The sequence below is a fragment of the Pezoporus occidentalis genome, unplaced genomic scaffold, assembly GCF_034315485.1.
Source record: "Pezoporus occidentalis ecotype Australia unplaced genomic scaffold, CSIRO_AGI_Poc_V1 ctg541, whole genome shotgun sequence".
Taxonomy (NCBI): Eukaryota; Metazoa; Chordata; class Aves; order Psittaciformes; family Psittacidae; genus Pezoporus; species Pezoporus occidentalis.
Genome location: NW_026915879.1, coordinates 26,488 through 49,154, shown reverse-complemented (window position 1 = coordinate 49,154; position 22,667 = coordinate 26,488). Strand labels below are relative to the sequence as shown.

Below are 22,667 nucleotides of genomic sequence, written 5' to 3'. Positions count from 1 at the left end.
CGGGCTGAGCGATGCGGCTGGCGGGTACGGGGGGGTCTGTGGGGCTCTATGGGGTGGGTATGGGGCTCTGTGGGGCAGTTTGGGGCTCTATGGGGTGGTTATGGGGCTCTATGGGGCAGTCTGGGGCTCTATGGGGTGGTTATGGGGCTCTATGGGCGGTCTGGGGCTCTATGGGGCCGTTTGGGGCTCTATGAGGTGGTTATGGGGCTCTGGGTGGTTATGGGGATATATGGGGTGGGTATGGGGCTCTATGGGGCAGTTTGGGGCTCTATGGGGTAAGTATGGGGCTCTATGGGGTGGTTATGGGGCTCTATGGGGTGGGTATGGGGCTCTATGGGGCCGTTTGGGGCTCTATGAGGTGGTTATGGGGCTCTGGGTGGTTATGGGGATATATGGGGTGGGTATGGGGCTCTATGGGGCAGTTTGGGGCTCTATGAGGTGGTTATGGGGCTCTATGGGTGGTTATGGGGATATATGGGGTGGGTATGGGGCTCTATGGGGCAGTTTGGGGCTCTATGGGGTGGTTATGGGGCTCTATGGGTGGTTATGGGGATATATGGGGTGGGTATGGGGCTCTATGGGGCAGTTTGGGGCTCTATGGGGTGGTTATGGGGCTCTATGGGCGGTTTGGGGCTCTATGGGGTGGGTATGGGGCTCTATGGGGCAGTTTGGGGCTCTATGGGGTGGTTATGGGGCTCTATGGGCAGTATGGGGCTCTATGGGGTGGTTATGGGGCTCTATGGAGTGGTTGTGGGGCGCGGCAGCGTGGTTGTGGGGTTTGGGGCTCTATGGGGTGGTTATGGGGCTCTATGGGGTTTCGGGCTCTATGGGGTGGGTATGGGGCTCTATGGGCGGTTTGGGGTTCTATGGGGTGGGTATGGGGCTCTGTGGGCTATGGGGCTCTATGGGGAGGCTGTGGGGCGGTTTGGGGCTCCATGGGGCGGTTTTGGGGTCTATGGGATGGTTCTAGGGCTCTAGGGGGTGGATATGGGACTCGATGTGGTGGTTTTGGGGCTCTATGGGGTTCTCTGTGTTTTTTATGGGTCTCTGTGGGATGTCTCTGTGGTTTCTATGGGGTTCCTCTGTGGTTTCTATGGGGTTGCTGTGTGTTTCTATGGGGTTGCTGTGTTTCTATGGGGTTGCTGTGTTTCTATGGGGTTGCTGTGTTTCTATGGGGTTGCTCTGTGGTTTCTATGGGGTTGCTCTGTGGTTTCTATGGGGTTGCTGTGTTTCTATGGGGTTGCTCTGTGTTTCTATGGGGTTGCTGTGTTTCTATGGGGTTGCTGTGTTTCTATGGGGTTGCTGTGTGGTTTCTATGGGGTTGCTGTGTGTTTCTATGGGGTTGCTGTGTGTTTCTATGGGGTTGCTCTGTGTTTCTATGGGGTTGCTGTGTTTCTATGGGGTTGCTGTGTGTTTCTATGGGGTTGCTCTGTGTTCCTATGGGGTTGCTGTGTGTTTCTATGGGGTTGCTGTGTTTCTATGGGGTTGCTGTGTTTCTATGGGGTTGCTCTGTGTTTCTATGGGGTTGCTCTGTGTTTCTATGGGGTTGCTGTGTTTCTATGGGGTTGCTGTGTGTTTCTATGGGGTTGCTGTGTGTTTCTATGGGGTTGCTCTGTGTTTCTATGGGGTTGCTCTGTGGTTTCTATGGGGTTGCTGTGTGGTTTCTATGGGGTTGCTGTGTTTCTATGGGGTTGCTATGTGTTTCTATGGGGTTGCTCTGTGTTTCTATGGGGTTGCTGTGTTTCTATGGGGTTGCTGTGTTTCTATGGGGCTCTATGGGGCAGCTCCCTGCCCCCGCAGCCCCCCTGCGCTTTGCGGCCGCCCTGGGGCTCCTTTGGCTCCTGGGCTGGGTCCTGCTGGGGCCCCCCCGCACCCCCCCTGCGCTGCAGCGCCTCCTGCTGGCCCGTGAGTACCGGGGGGCGCCCCCTGGCGGGGGGAGGACTCACACAGGGGTCACATGATCGGGGGGGCTCTAACGCTTCCCCTCCCCCCCCTTTCCCCACCCCTAGGCCCTGAGGCCCCGCCCACAGCAGGTACGTGACGGGGGAGGGGCGGGGTGTGGGGGAAGGGGCGTGGCTTGTGACGTGCCCCGCCCCCCCCCAGCGCCCCGCCCCCCCCGGTTCAAGTGCGGGCTCCCCCGGCCCTGCCCCCCCGCCCATTTCGCCTTCCGATTGGTCAGCGGCGCCGCCAACGTCATCGGGCCCAAGATCTGCCTCGAGGACCGCGTGTGAGCCCCTCCCCCACCCCACCCCCTCCTCCCATCCCCCACCCCCCATTGAGCTCTATTGACTCCCCTCCCCCACCCCCCATTGAGCTCTATTGACTCCCCTCCGCCTCCATTGCCCCCCATTGACTCCATCGCCCCCACCACCTCCCATTGACCCCCATTGCCATCCCCCCAATCACCTCCACTGACCCCCATTGCCCCCCACTGACCCCCATTGCCCCCCACTGCCCTCCTCTGACCCACATTGCCCCTCACTGACCTCCATTGCCCCCCTCTGACCCCCATTGCCCTCCTCTGACCCACATTGCCCCTCACTGACCTCCATTGCTCCCCACTGACCCCCATTGCCCCCACTGCCCCCCATCACCCCCCTTGACCCCCATTGCCCCCCACTGACCCGCATTGCCCCCCTCTGACCCCCATTGCCCCCCACTGACCCCCATTGCCCCCACTGACCCCCATTGCCCCCCACTGACCTCCATTGCCCCCCACTGACCCCCATTGCCCCCACTGACCTCCATTGCCCCCCACTGACCCCCATTGCCCCCCACTGACCCCCATTGCCCCCACTGACCTCCATTGCCCCCACTGACCCCCATTGCCCCCCACTGACCCCCATTGCCCCCCTCTGACCCCCATTGCCCCCCACTGACCCCCATTGCCCCCCACTGACCCCCATTGCCCCCCACTGACCCCCATTGCCCCCCACTGACCCCCATTGCCCCCCACTGACCCCCATTGCCCCCCATTGCCCCCCTGACCCCCACTGCCCCATTGCCCCCCATGACCCCCATTGCCCTCCCCCCACTGACCCCCATTGCCCCCCACTGACCCCCATTGCCCCCCACTGCCCCCCATTGCCCCCCACTGACCCCCATTGCCCCCCATTGACCCCCATTGCCCCCCACTGACCCCCATTGCCCCCCCCATTGCCCCCCAGGTTAATGAGCAGCGTCAAGAACAACGTGGGCCGAGGCCTCAACATCGCCCTGGTCAACGGTGAGGGGGGGGAGGGGCTTAAATCCCCCTCCCCCCACCCCTTCCACTGGGGTCGTGGGGGGCAGAGAGGGGCCCTCATACCCCTCCCCCCTCCCCCCCCTCCCCCCCATAGGAGTCAATGGGGAGCTCATCGCCGCGCGCGCCTTCGACATGTGGGCGGGGGGTGAGTGAGGGCGAAACCGCGCCGGGGGAGGGGGGAGGGGGTTTATTTGGGGGGGAGGGGCTCCATGAATGGGGTGTCCCCCCCCTCCCCCACCCCCTTTTGACCCCCCCCTCCTCCCCCCCCCCCCCCATAGATGTGGAGGAGCTGCTCAAGTTCCTGCGGCCGCTGCACGAGGGGACCTTGGTGCTGGTGGCTTCCTACGATGACCCCGCCACCAAGTAACGCTATGGGGAGCTGTGGGGCAATATAGGGCCCTATAGGGCGCTATGGGGAATATAGGGCACTACGGGACACTATAGGGCCCCATGGAACAAAATAGGGCGCTATGGTGCACTATACGGTGCTATGGTGCACTATAGAGCGTTATGGGGCAATATAGGGTGCCCTGGGGCGCTATGGGGCGCTATGGGGCTCTCAAGGCCCCTGTTCCCGTCCAGGTTAACGGAGGAGTCCCGGCGCCTCTTTGGGGAGCTGGGCAGCGCCGTCGCCATGGACCTGGCCTTTCGGGACAGTTGGGTCTTCCTGGGGGCCAAAGGGGTGCAGGAGCGGAGCCCCTTTGAGCAGGTACGGCTTGGGGGGGAGGTACTTATGGGGCTGGGGGGGGCGGCACTTGTGGGGCTGCCCCATAGCGCTGCTCCCATCCCCGCAGCACGTCCGGAACAGCCGCGGCTCCAACAAGTACGAGGGGTGGCCGGAGGCGCTGGAGCTCGAGGGCTGCGTCCCCCGCAGGGCCCCCGACCCCTCCTGACCCATAAGTGCCCCCCCCCGGACCCATAAGTGGCACCTTCTCACCTCCCCCTCCACTGTGTGGTCCCAGGGGGCAAATAAAGGCTGGGCCCAAATGGAGGTGGTTTGTGTGGGGCTGGACCCATAAGTGATGTGGGGCTGGACCCGTAAGTGTTATGGGGCTGCCCCGTACGTACCACAGGAAGGGGATGATGAACAGGGGCCTGTGTTAATGGGGGGGGGTATGAAGGGGGTAATGAGGGGGTTAGGGGGCATTGGGGGTGCTTTGGTCCCAGCTTGGGGGGGGGGTGGGGGTATGGGGCAGGATGAGGTATCTATGGGGCAGCATGGAAGCACTATAGGGCAGGCTGGATGGGTGTGGGGCAGAATGGAGTGTCTATGGGGTCAGTTAGCAGCGCTATGGGGCAGAATGGAGTGGCTATGGGGCAGGTTAGCACTATGGGGCAGAATGGAGTGATTATGGGGCAGAATGGAGTGATTATGGGGCAGAATGGAGTTTCTATGGGGCAGAATGGAATGGCTATGGGGCAGGTTAGCAGCACTATGGGGCAGAATGGAGTGGCTTTGGGGCAGGTTAGCAGCACTATGGGGCAGAATGGAGGGGCTATGGGGCAGGAGGGGCCCTCAGCCCCAGCCCAGGGGCCAGGGCAGGTGGAAGCCAGGGGGAGCATGGGGCCCATTAGGCGCTATGGGGCGCTGTGGGTCAGAGCTTGTGCGGGTTCACCCAGCGATAGGTGCCCTCGTAGAGGAACCCGGCGCGCTTCAGCAGCTCATCGGCTTCGGGGGGGCCTCGGCTGGAGGGGGGTGGAGCAGGTGAGGGGCTGCCCCATAGCGGGACCCCCTGCCCCATAGCAGGACCCCACTGACCCCTCCCAAACCACCCCAGAACCCCCCAGCCTGCTCCATAACACCCCATAACCCCTGTCCCATCCCCCCCGAGTGCCCCCTCAGCCCCGAACCTGCCCCATAGCGCCCCCCATACCTGCCGAACACGTAGGGGATGGGTCTCTCCTTGCGCTCCTCGATGCTGTGCAGCAATGGGGTGAAGATGCGCCAGGCCTCCCGCAGCTCATCGCTATGGGGGGGCCCCACAGTGACCCGTAAGTGGGGGGGCAGCACCCCAAAGGGACCCATAGATGGGGGGGGAGCACCCCATAGGGACTCATAGATGGGGGGGGCCCCACCTGCGCACGAAGTGCATCTGGTTCCCGCAGAAGACGTCCAGGATGAGGCGCTCGTAGGCATCCGGCAGCTTCACATCCTGGGGGGGAAGGGGGGGGCAGTTTTGGGGTCAGTTTGGGCCATTTTGGGTTCACCAGGGCCCATTTTTGAGGTCATTTTGGGCTCTTTTGGGTTCCCCAGGGCCCTTTTTGGAGGTCATTTTGATGCATCCGTGTCCCTTTTTGGGTTCCCCAGGAGCTACTTTGGGGTCCTAGGTCCTATTTTTGGGGTTAGTTTGGGCTATTTTGTGTTCCCAGGTCCTATTTTGGGGTCTTCAGGTGTCATTTTTGGGTTTCCCAGGAATTTTGGGGTCCCAGCTCCTATTTGGGTCCTTTCCTCCCATTTTTGGGTCCCCAGGTCCCATTTTGGGCTCTTTAAGTAAGTCCCTTTTTTGGGCTCTGCAAGAGCCATTTTTGGGTTCCCTGTGAACGATTTTGGGGTCCCAGCTCCTATTTTGGGTCATTTCATCCCATTTTTGGCTCTTTAAGTCCCCTTTTGAGCTCTTTTAAGTCCATTTTTGGGCACTTAAGTCCCATTTTTGGGCTCCCAGCTCCTATTTTTGGTCCTTTTGTCCCATTTTGGGCTCTTTAAATCCCATTCTTTGGCTCTCGAAGTCCCATTTTTGGGCATTCTCAGAGCCATTTTTGGGGTTCCCAGGTCCCATTTTTGGGTTTCACATGAATTTTGGGGTTCCCAGGTCCTCTTTTGGGTCCTTTTGTCCCATTTTCACTCCCGTTTGCCCCTCCCTTGGGTCCCATTTGCGCCCCCCCCGCCCCACCTTGTAGCGGTTGCCGTAGGTGAGGTCGAGCTCGGACTCCTCGGGGCTGAGGAAGAGCCCCGGTTTCTTGGTCATCATCTTGGTGTAGACGGCCTCGTCGGGCTGCACGCGCACCACCAGCTCGTTGCGCTTGCACTGCCGGCCGAAGATGTCCCCGGGCACGTCCCGGAACTGCAGCCGCACCTCGGCCTTGCGCTCGTTCAGCGCCTTCCCGCAGCGCAGCACGAACGGGACCCCTGCCGCCGCGCCAGGGCACAGCGTGAGGGCAAGGGACGGCGAGAGCAGCGGGGACAGGGGCTCAGCACCACGGGCAGGGCATCAGCACCATGGACAGGGGCTCAGCACCACGGACAAGGTCAGTGACAGCAGAGTCAGCACCACGGACAGGGGCTCAGCACCACGGACAGGGCATCAGCACCACGGACAGGGCATCAGCACCATGGACAGGGTCAATGACAGCAGGTTCAGCACCATGGACAAGGTCAATGATGACAGGGGCTCAGCACCATGGACAGGGCATCAGCACCATGGACAGGGTCAGTGACAGCAGGTTCAGCACCATGGACAAGGTCAATGATGACAGGGGCTCAGCACCATGGACAGGGCATCAGTACCATGGACAGGGACAGCAGGGTCAGCACCATGGACAGGAGCTCAGCACCATGGATAGGGTCAGTGACACAGGCTCAGCACCATGGACAGGGGCTAAGCACCATGGACAGGGTCTCCCCACTGATAGTGCATCAGCACCATGGTCATGGTATGAGCACCATGGACACAGTATGAGCACTATGGACATGGCACCATGTCCATGGTATGACTATCATGGACAGGGCCTCAGCACCATGGACAGGGTCACCCCAGGGATAGGGAGTCAGCACCATGGACAGGGCATGAGAACCATGGGCACAGCCTCACCACCAAGGATATGGCAACAGCACCATGGGCAAGATCAGCCCCATGGACAAGGTCGGCATCATGAGGACCCAAGGTTGACATGACCATGCTCATCACTGTCACGATCATGACCATTGTGGTCATCACCATCACAGTCAACCCATGATCACCATCACCACCATGCCCCTGCCTATGGCCACCATGTCTGTCCCCCCCACACACACCCCCACTCACCATCCCAGCGCTCATTGGCCACGCGCAGGATGGCGGCCGCGAACGTAGCCGTGGTGGAGCCGGATGGCACCGTGGGGTCATCCAAGTAACCCTTGTGGGCCTCGGGGGGGCCCTCAGGGTTCCCCACATACTGGCCAAGGACCACGTCCTCTGGGGCCACCGGGCTGATGCACTTGAGCACCTTCACCTGCGGGGGGGGGGCAACGACGTGGTTATGGGGCCACCATTGACGAGATGGAGATGGGGACATGGTTATGAGGCCACCATTGATGACATGGAGATGTGATGTAGGTATGGGGTCACCACTGAGGACATGGAGATGGGGTGGAGAGGGAGGTGACATCATGGGGTCACTATGGGGTCACTATGTGGATGCTATGGGAACACTATGGGGTCGCTATGGGGACTCTATGGGGTGACTATGGGGATGCTATGGGGTCACTATAGGGACACTATGGGGACTCTATGGGGTCATGGACCTTTTCATCCCGCACATCATCGGGGTTGGTGGAGGCCGGTTTCTCCATGGCCACCAAGCAGAGCATCTGCAGGAGGTGATTCTGCATCACGTCCCTGTGGGGCAGAGCCGGGGGGCTGGCACCATGGGGCACCAAAAGGCCTTCTCCCCACCCCCCCACACATCGTCCTCACCGGATGATGCCGAAGTCATCGAAGTAGCCGCCCCGGCCCTCGGTGCCGAAGGGCTCCTTGAAGGTGACGACCACGCAGGCCACGTTGTCGCGGTTCCAGATGGGGCCGAAGATGCGGTTGCCGAAGCTGGAGGGGACGGGGACGGGATGGGGGTGAGGAGGAGGTGAGAGGCCCGCGGTGCCTGTCCCCCCCCCGGTGGCGGTGGTGGAGCCGGGCCCCACCGGAGCACCATGAGGTTCTGCACCATCTCCTTGCCCAGGTAGTGGTCGATGCGGTAGATCTGCTCCTCGCGGAAGAGCGCGCTCAGGTGCGCCGAGAGCGCGTCCGAGCTCGCCAGGTCCCGGCCAAAGGGCTTCTCCACGATGACGCGGTTCCAGCTGGGATGGGGGATAGGGGATATGGGATGGGGGATTGGGGATATGGGATAGAGGGGTATGGGGGTATAGGGATGTGGGGATAGGGGGGTATGGGATGGGGGATATGGGATAGAGGGGTATGGGATGGAGGGATAGGGGGTTATGGGGGTATAGGGATGTGGGGATAGGGGGGTATGGGATGGGGGATTGGGGATATGGGATAGAGGGGTACGGGATGGAGGGATAGGGGGGTATGGGGGTATAGGGATGTGGGGATAGGGGGTATGGGATATGGGATAGAGAGATACAGGGATACGGGATAGAGGGATATGGGATGGAGGAATAGGGCATGGAGATACAGGATAGAGGGATAGGGGGATATGGGACATGGGATATAGCAATACAGGGATATGGGATACAGGATATAGTGATAAGGGGATATGGGGATTAGGGATATGGGGATACGGGATAGAGGAATATGAGGATCAGGGTGACATGTCCCATGTCCCCATGGTATCCCCATGTCCTACCCGTCCCCATGCTCCCCTTGTGGCCCCCCCCCAACGCTGCCCCAACCCCTATCCCATGGTGTCCAACTGCTGTCCCCATGTTATCCCCATGCTGTCCCTACCGTGTCCCATGTCATCCCCATGTTTACCCCATAGCAGCCCCATGTTATCCTCATGCTATCCCCATGTTACCCCATGCTATCCCTGTGTTACCCCATAGCATCCCCATGCTGTCTCCATGCTATCCCCATGTTACCCCATGCTATCCCTGTGTTACCCCATAGCATCCCCATGCTGTCTCCATGTTATCCCCATGTTACCCCATGCTATCCCTGTGTTACCCCATAGCATCCCCATGCTGTCTCCATGTTATCCCCATGTTTACCCCATAGCAGCCCCATGTTATCCTCATGCTATCCCCATGTTACCCCATGCTATCCCTGTGTTACCCCATAGCATCCCCATGCTGTCTCCATGCTATCCCCATGTTACCCCATGCTATCCCTGTGTTACCCCATAGCATCCCCATGCTGTCTCCATGTTATCCCCATGTTACCCCATGCTATCCCTGTGTTACCCCATAGCATCCCCATGCTGTCTCCATGTTATCCCCATGTTTACCCCATAGCAGCCCCATGTTATCCTCATGCTATCCCCATGTTACCCCATGCTATCCCTGTGTTACCCCATAGCATCCCCATGCTGTCTCCATGTTATCCCCATGTTTACCCCATAGCAGCCCCATGTTATCCTCATGCTATCCCCATGTTACCCCATGCTATCCCTGTGTTACCCCATAGCATCCCCATGCTGTCTCCATGCTATCCCCATGTTACCCCATGCTATCCCTGTGTTACCCCATAGCATCCCTATGCTGTCTCCATGCAATCCCCGTGTTACCCCATAGCACCTCGATGTTACCCCGCGGGCCCTACCCCTGCCCCATGCAGTGCTGCCGGATGAGCCTGGTGACGGTGGCGTAGAGCCCGGGGGGCAGGGCCAGGTAAAAGAGGCGGTGGCTGCGGGCCCCCCCCGGCAGCTGCCCCAGCGCCGCCGCCAGGCGCTCGAACGGGGCCGCGTCCCCATAGGGGCCCTGCACGAAGCGGTGCCGGGAGAAGAAGCGCTCCAGGAGCGGGGAGTCCTCGGGGGTTGCCTGTGGGGTCAATGGGGGGCAATAGGGTTGAGGAGGGACAATGGGGGCAATGGGAGTCAATGGGGGGAAATGGTGTCAGTGGGGGTCAACGGGAGTCAATGAGGGGCAATGGGGCTCAATGGGAGACAATGGGAGTCAATGGGGGTCAATGGGAGTCAACGGGGCTCAATGGTGGGCATTGGGGGCCAATGGGGACAACACAATGGGGCTCAATGGGAGCCAACGGAGACAATGGTGGTCAATGTGAGTCAATGGGGCTCAATGGGAGGCAATGGTGGCCAATGGGCGTCAATGGGAATCAGTGGGGCTCAATGGTGGTCAATAGTGGCCAATGGGGGGCAATGGCGTCAATGGGGGGCAATGGGGCTCAATGGAGGTCAATGGGCGTCAATGGGGTCAATGGGGACAATGGTGGGCAGTGGGGGGCAATGGGGACAGTGGAGGTCAATGGGCTCCATGGGCACCTTGAGGTGCGGCAGCGTCCGCTCCCGGATCAGCTCCACCGTCAGCGGGGAGCGTGCGAAGCCGATGAAGTGAATGTCCTCGGGGAGCAGCCCGTCCCGGAAGAGCCACCTGCGACCGCGGCACCCATGGCACCCAATGGTGCTCAATGGCACCCAATGGCACCCAATGGTGCTCAATGGCACCCAATGGTACCCAATGGTGCTCAATGGCACCCATGGCACCCAATGGTGCTCAATGGCACCCAATGGTGCTCAATGGCACCCAATGGCGCTCAATGGCACACACTGGTGCTCAATGGCACCCCATGGTACCCAATGGTGCTCAATGGCACCCAATGGCACCCAATGGTTCTCAATGGCACACAATGGTACCCAATGGCGCCCAATAGTGCTCAGTGGTACCCAATGGTACCCAATGGTGCTCAATGGCACCCAATGGTACCCAATGGCGCTCAATGGCACACAATGGTGCTCAATGTTACCCAATGGCGCTCAATGGCACACACTGGTGCTCAATGGTACCCCATGGTACCCAATGGTGCTCAATGGCACCCAATGGTACCCAATGGTTCTCAATGGCACACAATGGTACCCAATGGTGCCCAATGGCACCCAATAGTGCTCAATGGCACCCAGTGGTGCTCAATGGCACACAATGGTACCCAATGGCGCCCAATGGTGTCCAATGGTGCCCAATGGCACTGGAGACCCCCCCATGACAATGGAGCCACCAGGGACAGGGCTGCCCAGGGTGGTCCCAGTGCCCCTGGGGACCCTTAGGGACAGGGGTGGCTCCTAATGGGAACACTGAGGGCAGGGGGGGCATCGGGGGGGCCTTAGGGCCATGGGGGTCACTGGGGACATTGGGGTCAATGGGGCCATGGGGGTCAATGAGGACATTGGGGTCAATGGGGCATAGGGGGTCAGTGGGGCCATGGGGGTCAAAGGGGCCATGGGAGGTCAGTGGGGGTCAGTGGGGCCATAGGGGTCAATGGAAGTCGCTGGGACTGTGGGGTTCAATGGGGCTATTGGCGGGTCACTGGGGATCAATGGGGCCAGGGAGGGTCAGTGGGGATCAGTGGGGCTGGGGGCGTCAATGGGGCTGTACCAGATGGTGGGGTAGATCTTCTTCCTGGCCAGGTCACCCTATGGGGCAGAGACAGGGGCTGAGGCTGAGGCTGGGCACAGCTCAGTGCAGCCATGGGGCTGCCCTTGGCCCCGCCCCTTCCCACTCAGCCCCCCCCCCATCAGGCCACCGGCCCCTCCCTCCCCCACAGCAGCGGCCTCTTCCTGTTCCTGTTCCCCTTCCCTTCCCCCCCATAGAGACCCATATCTCCCCCCAGCCCCACACATTACCCCCAATAGAGACCCTAGCGCCCCATATCCCCCCCCAGCCCCACACATTGATGCCAATAGAGCCCCTACCGCCCCATATACACCCCCACATATTGACCCCAATACAACCCCTAGCGCCCCATATCCCCCCCCCAGCTCCACACATTGACCCCAATGGAGCCCTGAACACCCCATATCCCCCCAGCCCCACACTTTGACTGCAATACAGCCCCTAGCGTCCCATATTCCCCCAGCCCCACACATGCCCCTGACCCATGGCTCACGGAGGCCCCGAAGATGATGAAGATGTGGGGCTGGCCCCATAGGAAGGCCCCATCCTGGCTCAGCTCCTCCCGCAGGAGCCCGCAGCCCTCGGAGCGGCCCCGGCCCGGCTCCAGCCCCGCCATGGGTCCTATGGGGCAGCGCCGGCAGCTGGGGGGCAGGGCCCGTGGGGGGGAGGGGCAGCGCCCGGACTCGTTGGGCAGGATCGGGCGGTTGGGGGGAGGGGTGGGGGGAGGAGGCGTGGGGCAGGACTTGGGGGGGGCGGGGCTGAGGACTTGCGGGGCAGAAGCTTCCTCTGCACCCTCCCCCCCCCCAGACCCACAACTGCCCCTCCGCGGACCCCCCTTCCCCCCACAAAGTCCCATCCGCACCCCTGCCCCCCAATGCCCCCCATAGCACCCAATGGCTCCCATAGACCCCCATTACCCAACCATTTCCCCCCATAGACCCCCATAAACCCCCATTTACCCCCCATAGACGCCCATTGCCCCCCATAGACCCCCACTGCTCCACCAAAGACCCCCATTTACCCCCCCATTGCCCCTCATAGACCCCCATTCCCCCCATAGACCCCCTTTTGCCCCATTGCCCCTCCCATTGCCCCCATAGACCCCCTTTTGACCCCATTTACCCCCCCATTGCCCCCCATAGACCCCCATTCCCCCCATAGACCCCCTTTTGCCCCATTGCCCCTCCCATTGCCCCCCATAGACCCCCATTGCCCCCCATAGACCCCCTTTTGCCCATTGCCCCCCATAGACCCCCATTGCCCCCCATAGACCCCCTTTTGCCCCCATTGACCCCCCATTGCCCCCCATAGACCCCCATTGCCCCCCATAGACCCCCTTTTGCCCCCATTGCCCCTCCCATTCCCCCCATAGACCCCCTTTTGCCCCCATTGACCCCCCATAGACCCCCATTGCTCCCCATTGCCCCCCATAGACCCCCTTTTGCCCCCATTTACCCCCATAGACCCCCATTTACCCCCTCATTGCACCCATAGCCCCCCATTCCCCCCCCCTTTTTGCCCCCATAGACCCCCATTGCCCCCCATAGATTACCTCCCCATTGCCCCGCATAGACCCCCTTTTGCCCCCATTGACCCCCCATAGACCCCCATTGACCCCCCATAGACCCCCATTGACCCCCCCATTGCCCCCCATTGCCGCCCCTCCCCCCCTTCTCCCCCCACTTCCCCCTCCCCTCCCCTCCCCTCCCCCACCTCCCGGCTCCTCCGCTCCCCTCACGCTCGCGCGGCTCCCCATTTCCTGGTCGCCGGCCACGCCCCCCCCGGCCCGGTCCCCGCCAGCCAATCCCCTTCGAGCTTCCTCCGGCGCTGAGCCAATAGGCACGGAGGGGAGGGGACGGGCGCCCCCCTTCAGCCAATGGGAGGAGGCGGGGGGCGGGCCGCACTTCCGGCGGAAGCCGGAAGCGGCCCCCGGGGGGCGGCGGGGCCTCGGCAATGGCGGCGGCCGCGGAGGAGGCGGCGGGGGGGGGGGGAGGGGCGGAGGCGCTGCAGCGGCTGCGGGAGGAGAACCGGGAACTGAGGGGTGAGGGGGGAGGGGGGGGGATGGGGGGATGGGGGTCTATGGAGGGTAATGGGGGTCTATGGGGGGGAATGGGGGTCTATGGGGGGGAATGGGGGTCTATGGGGGGGGGGTCTATGGGGGGGGAATGGGGGTCTATGGGGGGGGAAGGAGTTCTATGGGGGGAAATGGGGGTCTATGGGGGGAATGGGGGTTTATGGGGGGAGAATGGGGGTCTATGGGGGGGAATGGGGGTCTATGGGGGGAAATGGGGGTCTATGGAGGGTAATGGGGGTTTATGGGGGGGAATGGAGTTCTATGGGGGGAAATGGGGGTCTATGGGGGGGAATGGGGGTCTATGGGGGGAATGGGGGTCTATGGAGGGTAATGGGGGTTTATGGGGGGGAATGGGGGTCTATGGGGGTAATGGGGGTCTATGGGTGTCTATAGGGTTCTGTGGGGGGTCTGTATTTGTTACATTTATTTCCCCATATTTATATTTTATTCTATCCCATTTCTGTTCTCTTTATCCTATATCCATCCCAATATCCATCCCTATATCCTATTTCCATCCCCATATCCTTCCCTATATCCCATATCCATCACCTCTATCCCATATCCCATCTCCATTCCCATATCCCATATCTATCTTTTCTCTCCCATCTCCATCCCCTCTATCCCATCCCCATTTCCATCCCCATATCCTTTCCTCTATCCTATCTCCATCCCTATATCCCATCCCCATTTCCATCCCTATCCCCATCTCCGTCCCCTGTATCCCATATCCCATCTCCATCCCCTCTATCCCATCCCCATATCCTTTCCTCTATCCAATCTCCATCCCTCTATCCCATCCCCATTTCCATCCCTATCCCCATCTCCGTCGCCTGTATCCCATATCCCATCTCCATCCCCTCTATCCCATCCCCATATCCTTTCCTCTATCCTATCCCCATCCCTATATCCCATCCCCATTTCCATCCCTATCCCCATCTCCGTCCCCTCTATCCCGTCCCCATCCCCATCCCCGTCCCCCCGCCACAGCCGCCCTGCGCCGTTGCTCGGAGGTGCTGCGGGGCCGCTGCCAGGAGCTGCGGCGGCTGCAGGGGCTGCGCGGGGCCGAGCGGGAGCTGCTGCGGGGCCGCGTGGGGCAGGCGCGGAGCCTGGTGCAGCGCCTGCGGGCCCAGCGCGACGCCGCCATCGCCGCCACCACCGCCACCACCAGCAATGGTGCCTCCGTGGGCACCGGCACCGCGGCCATGGCCAACAACGGCACCGCCACTGCCAACAACGGCACTTCTATAGGCAACAACGGCATCACCATGGCCAACAACGGCATCACCATGGCCAACAGTGGCGTCACCATGGCCAACAGTGGCGTCACCATGGCCAACAGTGGCGTCACCATGGCCAACAACGGCGTCACCATGGCCAACAACGGCGTCACCATGGCCAACAGTGGCGTCACCATGGCCAATAACACCATCACCATGGCCAACAACGGCGTCACCATGGCCAACAGTGGCGTCACCATGGCCAACAACGGCATCACCATGGCCAATAACACCATCACCATGGCCAACAGTGGCGTCACCATGGCCAACAACGGCATCACCATGGCCAATAACACCATCACCATGGCCAACAGTGGCATCACCATGGCCAACAACGGCATCACCATGGCCAAGAATGCCACTGCCATGGCCAACAACAGCATCATCATGGTCACCAATGGCACCTCTATGGGCACCGGCACCATGACCATGGCCAGCAACAGCACCGCCATCGCCAACAGCGGCGCCACCATGGGCAATAATGGCCCCGCCATGGGCCCTGGCACCATGGCCATGGCCAACAACGGCACCACCTTGGGCAACAATGGCGCCGCCATAGCCAATAGCACCACTATGGGCACCAGCGCCGTGACCAAGGCCAACAGTGACACCGCCATGGGCAACAACAGCACCAGCATGGGCAACACCACTGCTGTGGGCACCAGCACCATGACCGCGGCCAGCAATGACACCACTGTGGCCAACAATGACACCGCTGTAGCCAACAATGGCATCACCGTGGCCAACGATGACACTGCCCTGGCCAACAGCACCGCTATGGGCACCAGCGCCGTGACAGTGGCTGACAACGACACCTCTGGGGCCAATACCAGCACATCCATGGCCACCAGCGCCACCGCCATGGCCACCAATGGCGCCGCAATGGCCAATAGCACCACTATGGGCACCAGCACCACTGCCACCTCCATGGCCATCACCAGCACCTCCATGGCCTGCGCCATCCCCGCCGCAGCCACCATCACCACGCTCACTAACACCGTGAACACGGCCACCAACATCACCACCATGGCCACCAACGCCACCTCCATGGCCACCACCAATGCTATCAATGGCGCCATCATGGCCACCACCATGGCCGCCAATGCCACCACCAGGGTGCGTCACCACCCCCGTGCCCCCTTCCTGTCCTCGTATCCCCCCCATGTCCCTCCATGTCTCCCCCATATCCCCCCCATGTTCTCCTCTATGTCCCCCCATGCCCCCTATGTCCCCTCACTGTCCCCCCCATATCCCCCCCATGTCCCTCCATGTCTCCCCCATATCCCCTCATGTCCCCCTCCATGTCCCCCCCATATCCCCCCATATCCCCCCCCGTCCCCCCCATATCCCCCTCATGTCCCCCTCCATGTCCCCCCCATATCCCCCCATATCCCCCCCATATCCTCCCCCTGTCCCCCCCCATATCCCCCTCATGTCCCCCTCCATGTCCCCCCCCATATCCCCCCCATGTCCTTCCATGTCCCCCCCATGTCCCCCCCCATCCCCCCCATATCCCCCTCATGTCCCCCTCCATGTCCCCCCCATGCCCCCCATGTCCCTTCATAGCCCCTCCTGTCCCTTCAGCCCCCCTTGGGGCCCCCAGAGGAGCTGCTCCCCTCTGACCCTGCTGACGAGGCCCCCGGTGCCCCCAGGTGAGCGTCGCTGTCCCCATTCCCCCCCCACGTCCCCCCCGCCCCATGGGGACACCCCAATACCCCCAGCACCCCCCTTTGTGTCCCCGCAGCCCCACGGAGCTGAGGCGGAGGCTGGCGGCGGCCGAGGCTGCGTGAGTCCATGGGGACAAGGGGGGGATAAAGGGGGGGTTATGGGGGGGGGGAAGCAATGAGGGGACCCCCCCTTGTGCTGTGCCCCCCCCAGGTTGGTGGCAGCGGAGGCGCGCGCGGTGGAGGTGGCTCAGAGCGCGGAGCTGCAGCTGCAGGCGCTGCGCAGGCAGCTGGAGGTACCGGGGCACGGGGGGCAGTGGGGCACGGGGGGGATGCAAGGGGGGCACAGGGGGGATACAATGGGGGCAGAATGGGGACTCAGTGGGAGCACAATGGGGATACAATGGGGGCACAATGGGGATACAATGGGGGCACAATGGGGATGCAATTGGGGCACAATGGGGGCACAATGGGGATGCAGTGGGGGCACAATGGGGATGCAATGGGGGCACAATGGGGATGCAATGGGGGCACAATGGGGATACAATGGGGATGCAATGGGGATGCAATGGGGGCACAATGGGGATGCAATGGGGGCACAATGGGGATGCAGTGGGGGCCCAATGAGGATGCAATGAGGATACAATGGGGGCAGAATGGGGACTCAGTGGGAGCACAATGGGGATACAATGGGGGCACAATGGGGATGCAATGGGGGCACAATGGGGATGCAATGAGGATACAATGGGGGCACAATGGGAAGGGGGGCGGCACAATGGGGATACATTGGGGGCACAATGGGGACTCAGTGGGGGCACAGTGGGGACTCAATGGGGCCTCAATTGAGACTCAATGGGGCCTCAATTGAGACTCAATGGAGACTCGATTGGGAATCGATGAGGACTCAATGGGAACTCAATGGGGATGCAATGGGGACTCAATGGAGACACACTGGGGCCATGCTGGGGACTCAATGGGGCCTCAGTGGGGCTCAATGGGGACTCAATGGGGACTCAATGGGAACTCAATGGGGACACCCCGGGGCCATGCTGGGGACTCGATGGGGCCTCAGTGGGGCTCAATGGGAACTCAATGGGGACTCAATGGGGACACCCCGGGGCCATGCTGGGGACTCGATGGGGCCTCAATGGGGCTCAATGGGAACTCAATGGGAACTCAATGGGGACACCCCGGGGCCATGCTGGGGCCTCAATGGGGACTCAATGGGGACTCAATGGGAACTCAATGGGGACTCAATGGGGACACCCCGGGGCCATGCTGGGGCCTCAATGGGGACTCAATGGGAACTCAATGGGGCTCAATGGGGCTCAATGGGGCCTCGGTGCCGCCCGTGCCCGCAGCAGGACAAGGCCGCGGTGCAGGCGCAGGTGACGTCGCTGCTGCTGGAGCTGCAGGAGAGCCAGGAGCTGCTGGAGAGCGGGCGCAGGGAGCGCCAGGAGCTGGAGCAGCGGTGCCGGCAGCGGGGGGGCATGGGGGGCCGTGGGGTGGCTATGGGGGCTCTATGGGGTGTTTATGGGGTCTCTATGGGGTGTCCATGGGATGCTATGGGGTCTCTATGAGGTGCCTGTGGGGTGCTATGGGGTGTCTAAGGGGTGCTGTGCCATCCCTGTGGGGTGTCCATAGGGTGGTATGGGGTCTCTATGGGTGCTATGGTGTCTCTGTGGATGCTGTGGGGTTTCTATGGGTGCCATGGGGTCTCTATGGGGTCTCTATGGGTGCCATGGAGTCTCTATGAGGTCTCTATGAGGTCTCTATGGGGTCTTCATGGGGTCTTCATGATGTCTCTATGGGTGCCGTGGGGTCTCCATGGGTGCTGTGGGTGCCATGGGTGCTATGGGTTCCCTATGGGTGCCATGGGTGCTATGGGGTCCCTATGGGTGCTATGGGGTCCCTATGGGTGCCATGGGTGCTATGGGGTCCCTATGGGTGCCATGGGTGCTATGGGGTCCCTATGGGTGCCATGGGTGCTATGGGGTCCCTATGGGTGCCATGGGTGCTATGGGGTCCCTATGGGTGCTATGGGGTCCCTATGGGTGCCATGGGGTCCCTATGGGTGCCATGGGTGCTATGGGGTCCCTATGGGTGCCATGGGGTCCCTATGGGTGCCATGGGTGCTATGGGGTCCCTATGGGTGCCATGGGGTCCCTATGGGTGCTATGGGGTCCCTATGGGTGCCATGGGTGCTATGTGGGGTGGCCCCGGCAGGGCGCAGGCGGCGCAGTCGCGGTGCCGGGCGCTGGAGGCGGCGGCCTCGGGCCATGCCCTGCAGCTGGATCAGCTCCGACTGCAGGGCCACAACCTGGAGACAGCGCTGAGGGTGGAGCGGCAGCGGGCGAGCGACGAGAAGTGAGCGGGGGTCAATGGGGAGCGGTGGTCAATGGGGAGCGGGGGTCAGGGGGGAGCGGGGGTCAATGGGGAGCAGGGGGTCAATGGGGAGCAGGGGGTCAGGGGGGAGCGGGGGTCAATGGGGAGCAGGGGGTCAGGGGGGAGCGGGGGTCAGTCGTTACTGGGGGTCAGTCATTAATGGGTGGTGGTTACTGGGTGTCATTTGTTACCTGGTGTTAGTTGGTACGGGGTAGCAATGGTTACCGGGTGTCAGTGGGGAGCAGGGGTTACCAGGTGTCCATGGTTAGCGGGGGTCCAGTCGTTACTGGGGGTCAGTCATTAATGGGTGGTGGTTACTGGGTGTCAGTTGTTACCTGGTGTTAGTTGGTACGGGGTATCAATGGTTACCGGGTGTCAATGGTTACCGGGTGTCAATGGTTACCGGGTGTCAATGGTTACCTGGTGTCAATGGTTACCGGGTGTCAATGGTTACCGGGTGTCAGTGGTTACCGGGTGTCCATGGTTACCAGGTGTCCATGGTTACCGGGTGTCCATGGTTACCTGGTGTCAATGGTTACCGGGTGTCAATGGTTACCAGGTGTCCATGGTTACCAGGTATCAATGGTTACCGGGTGTCAGTGGTTACCAGGTGTCCATGGTTACCGGGTGTCCATGGTTACCATATGTCAGTGGTTACCTGGTATCAGTGCTTACCGGGTGTCAATGGTTACCAGGTGTCAGTCGTTACCGGGTGTCAGTTGTTACCCGGTGTCAGTCGGTACCAGGTGTCAGTGGTTACCGGGTGTCAGTGGTTACCCGGTGTCAATGGTTACCAGGTGTCAGTGGTTACCGGGTGTCAGTCAGTACCCGGTGTCAGTCGGTACCGGGTGACCCCAACCCCTCGCCCCCGTCCCTACAGGCGGAAGCTGGTGCAGCTCCAGGCCGCCTACCACCACCTCTTCCAGGAGTACGATGCCCACATCAAGGCCAGCCTGGAGGGCGACCGGCGCAGCCAGGTGTGGGCCAGCACCGGCACCATGGGGGCAGGTCCCCATTGAGCCCATGGAGCCCCATTGACCCCACTGAGCCCTATTGAGTCTCATTGAGCCCCATTGACCCCACTGAGCCCCATGGAGCCCCACTGAGTCTCATTGAGCCCCATTGACCCCACGGAGCCCCATTGAGTCTCATTGAGCCCCATTGACCCCACTGAGCCCCATTGAGCCCCATTGAGTCCCATTGGGCCCCATTGACCCCACTGAGCCCCATGGAGCCCCATTGACCCCACTGAGGCCCATTAAGCTCCATTGAGACCCATTAAGCCCCATTGAGTCTCATTGACCCCATTGAGCCCTATTGATCCCCATTAAGCTCCATTGATCCCATGGAGCCCCACTGACCTCATTGAGCCCCATTGAGCCCCACTGACCCCATTGAACCCCATTAAGCCCCCTTGACCCCATTGATCCCCATTGAACCCATTGATCCCCATTGACCCCATTGATCCCCATTGACCCCATTGATCCCCATTGACCCCATTGATCCCCATTGACCCCACTGGGCCCCATTGACCCCCTTTTCCCCGGTGCAGGACCTGGCCCTGGCACGCGCCCGGCTCCGCGCCGCCGAGGAGGCGCTGGCGGCCAAGCAGGATCGCATCGATCGCCTGGAGGCCCAGGCCCAGGCCCAGCGCGCGCAGCTGGAGACCATCCCCGTGCTGCAGGCCCAGGTCTGAGCCCCCCTGACCCACAGGGACCCCCATGGACCCCCATTGCCCCCCATGTCCCCCTTCCCCCCCATATCTCCATTGCGCCCCATATCCCCATTGCCCCCGTTGCCCCCATGTCCCCATTGCCCCCCATTGCCCTCAATGATCCCATTGCCCCCATTGCCTCCCATGTCCCCATTGCCCCCATTGCCCTCAATGATCCCATTGCCTCCCATGTCCCCCATTGCCCCTTATGTCCCTCATTGTCCCTATTGCCCCCCATGTCCCCCATTGCCCCACATTACCCCCCATGTCCCCCATTGTCCCTTATGTCCCTCATTGTCCCCATTGCCCCCCATTACCCCCCATTTCCCCCCTATTTCCCCCATTGCAACCATTACGCCCCTTACCCTATTGCCCCCATTACTCCCATTACCCCCATTACCACAATTGCTCTTCTTGCCCCCATTACTGTCATTGCCCCCATTGCACCCCATTACCCATTTGCCCCCATTGCCCCTATTGCAACCATTGTCCCCATTCCCCCATTACCCCCATTGCCCCCATTCCATTCCCCCCTTACCCCCCATTGCCCCCATTCCATTACCCCCCTTACCCCCATTGTCCCCATTCCCCCCATTGTCCCCATTCCCCCCATTGCCCCATCACCCCCATCACCCCCATTGCCCCCTCACCCCCATCACCCCCATTGCCCCCATTGTCCCCATTGCCCCATCACCCCCATTGCCCCCCCAGGCCGATATCTTCAAGGCGGACTTCGCTGCGGAGCGGGCGGCGCGGGAGCAGCTCCACGCCCAGCGGGAGGCGCTGCAGGAGGAGCTGGAGCAGCTGCGGCGGCGCCTGGAGACCGAGGGGGCGGCGCGGTGAGGGCAGAACAGCCCCAAAACTACCCCAAAACTGACCCAAAACCGCCCCAAAACACCCCAAAACCGCCCCAAAACTGACCCAAAACCGCCCCAAAACTGACCCAAAACCGCCCCAAAACCGCCTCAAATCACCCCAAAACTGACCCAAATCACCCCAAAACACCCCCAAACCGCCCCAAATCACCACAAAACTGCCCCAAATCACCCCAAAACTGAAATCACCCCCAAACCGCCCCAAATCACCCCAAAAACGCCCCAAATCACCCAAAAACCGCCCCAAAACTGACCCAAAACCTCCTCAAATCACCCCAAAACTGACCCAAAACCACCCCAAAACTGACCCAAAACCGCCCCAAATCACTCCAAAGGAACCCAAAAACCACCCCAAAACTGACCCAAAACCACGACAAATCACCCCAAAGGGACCCCCAAAATCACCCCAAACTGACTCAAAACTGCCTAAAATTGACCCAAAACAGCATAAAACCGACCCAAAAATCACTCAAAACTGACCCAAAGCCGCCCCTAAATCACTGAGTCCCCCCCCAAACACTGAGTCCCCCCCCACCCCCCCATCACCCCTCACAAACTGACCCCAAATCCCCTCCCCCCCCATAGGATCCGCATGGAGGAGATGAGGAACCGGCACTCGGAGCCCGCTGGGGGGGGTGAGTGCTTGGGGGGAGGGGGAACCCCCTCTTTACACCCCCAATTTGGGGGGGGGCAGGGTCTGATGGTTCCCCCCATTCACCCCAATAAGTTTGTGGGGACCCCCCCTTTTTACACCCCCCTTTTGGGGGGGGCAGGGTCTGATGTTCCCCCCCATTCACCCCAATAAGTTTGTGGGGACCCCCCCTTTTTACACCCCCCTTTTGGGGGGGGCAGGGTCTCATGTTCCCCCCCATTCACCCCCATAGGTTTGGGGGGGCCCCCCCCCGAGGAGGAGCCCGAGCTCTGCTGCCCCAAGTGCCTGTACAAGGCCCCGGACATGGACACGCTCCAGATCCACGTCATGGATTGCATCAAGTGAGGGGGGGGCACCCCCAAAACACCCCCCCCCTGCACCCCAACCCCCACCCCCATCACAGAAGGGACCCCCCCCAAATTGGGGGCCCTTGGGGGGGGGCTCCCCCATTAAACACAATGAACCCAGAGGGGTAAATCTCAGTTTTCCACTTTATTGCCC

The 22,667-nt window shown here is 61.4% G+C and overlaps 3 protein-coding genes across 6 annotated transcripts; 2 read left to right on the top strand and 1 right to left on the bottom strand.

Moving 5' to 3' along the window:
- Positions 1-16,385, top strand: FAM3A (FAM3 metabolism regulating signaling molecule A). Of its 4 annotated transcripts, none has more exons than XM_062637945.1 (10): positions 1-24; positions 1,801-1,905; positions 2,010-2,033; positions 2,104-2,227; positions 3,168-3,226; positions 3,339-3,389; positions 3,523-3,607; positions 3,827-3,953; positions 4,039-4,177; positions 16,374-16,385. In XM_062637945.1, the coding sequence occupies exons 1-9, from the start codon at positions 12-14 to the stop codon at positions 4,135-4,137; spliced, it is 687 nt and encodes a 228-aa protein (XP_062493929.1). In that variant the 5' UTR covers positions 1-11; the 3' UTR covers positions 4,138-4,177; positions 16,374-16,385. The 4 variants fall into 4 exon arrangements, with proteins under 4 accessions (XP_062493929.1, XP_062493926.1, XP_062493928.1 ...); XM_062637942.1 differs by having other exon boundaries at positions 4,019-4,177; XM_062637944.1 differs by lacking the exon at positions 2,010-2,033 and having other exon boundaries at positions 4,019-4,177.
- On the bottom strand, positions 4,149-13,292 carry G6PD (glucose-6-phosphate dehydrogenase). The gene is made up of 13 exons (XM_062637941.1): positions 13,239-13,292; positions 12,019-12,146; positions 11,508-11,545; positions 10,400-10,508; positions 9,718-9,935; positions 8,139-8,294; positions 7,918-8,043; positions 7,746-7,839; positions 7,267-7,453; positions 6,136-6,371; positions 5,321-5,397; positions 5,119-5,211; positions 4,149-4,930 (listed from the first exon to the last, which is right to left on the bottom strand). The coding sequence occupies exons 1-13, from the start codon at positions 13,279-13,281 to the stop codon at positions 4,840-4,842; spliced, it is 1,596 nt and encodes a 531-aa protein (XP_062493925.1). The 5' UTR covers positions 13,282-13,292; the 3' UTR covers positions 4,149-4,839.
- Positions 13,479-22,551, top strand: IKBKG (inhibitor of nuclear factor kappa B kinase regulatory subunit gamma). Its single transcript, XM_062637937.1, has 13 exons — positions 13,479-13,566; positions 14,587-14,772; positions 14,848-15,992; positions 16,461-16,528; positions 16,588-16,662; positions 16,755-16,836; positions 17,902-18,011; positions 18,767-18,907; positions 19,806-19,902; positions 20,478-20,615; positions 21,351-21,478; positions 22,100-22,149; positions 22,399-22,551. The coding sequence occupies exons 1-13, from the start codon at positions 13,479-13,481 to the stop codon at positions 22,509-22,511; spliced, it is 2,421 nt and encodes an 806-aa protein (XP_062493921.1). The 3' UTR covers positions 22,512-22,551.
- The last annotated feature ends 116 nt before the right edge of the window (positions 22,552-22,667 follow it).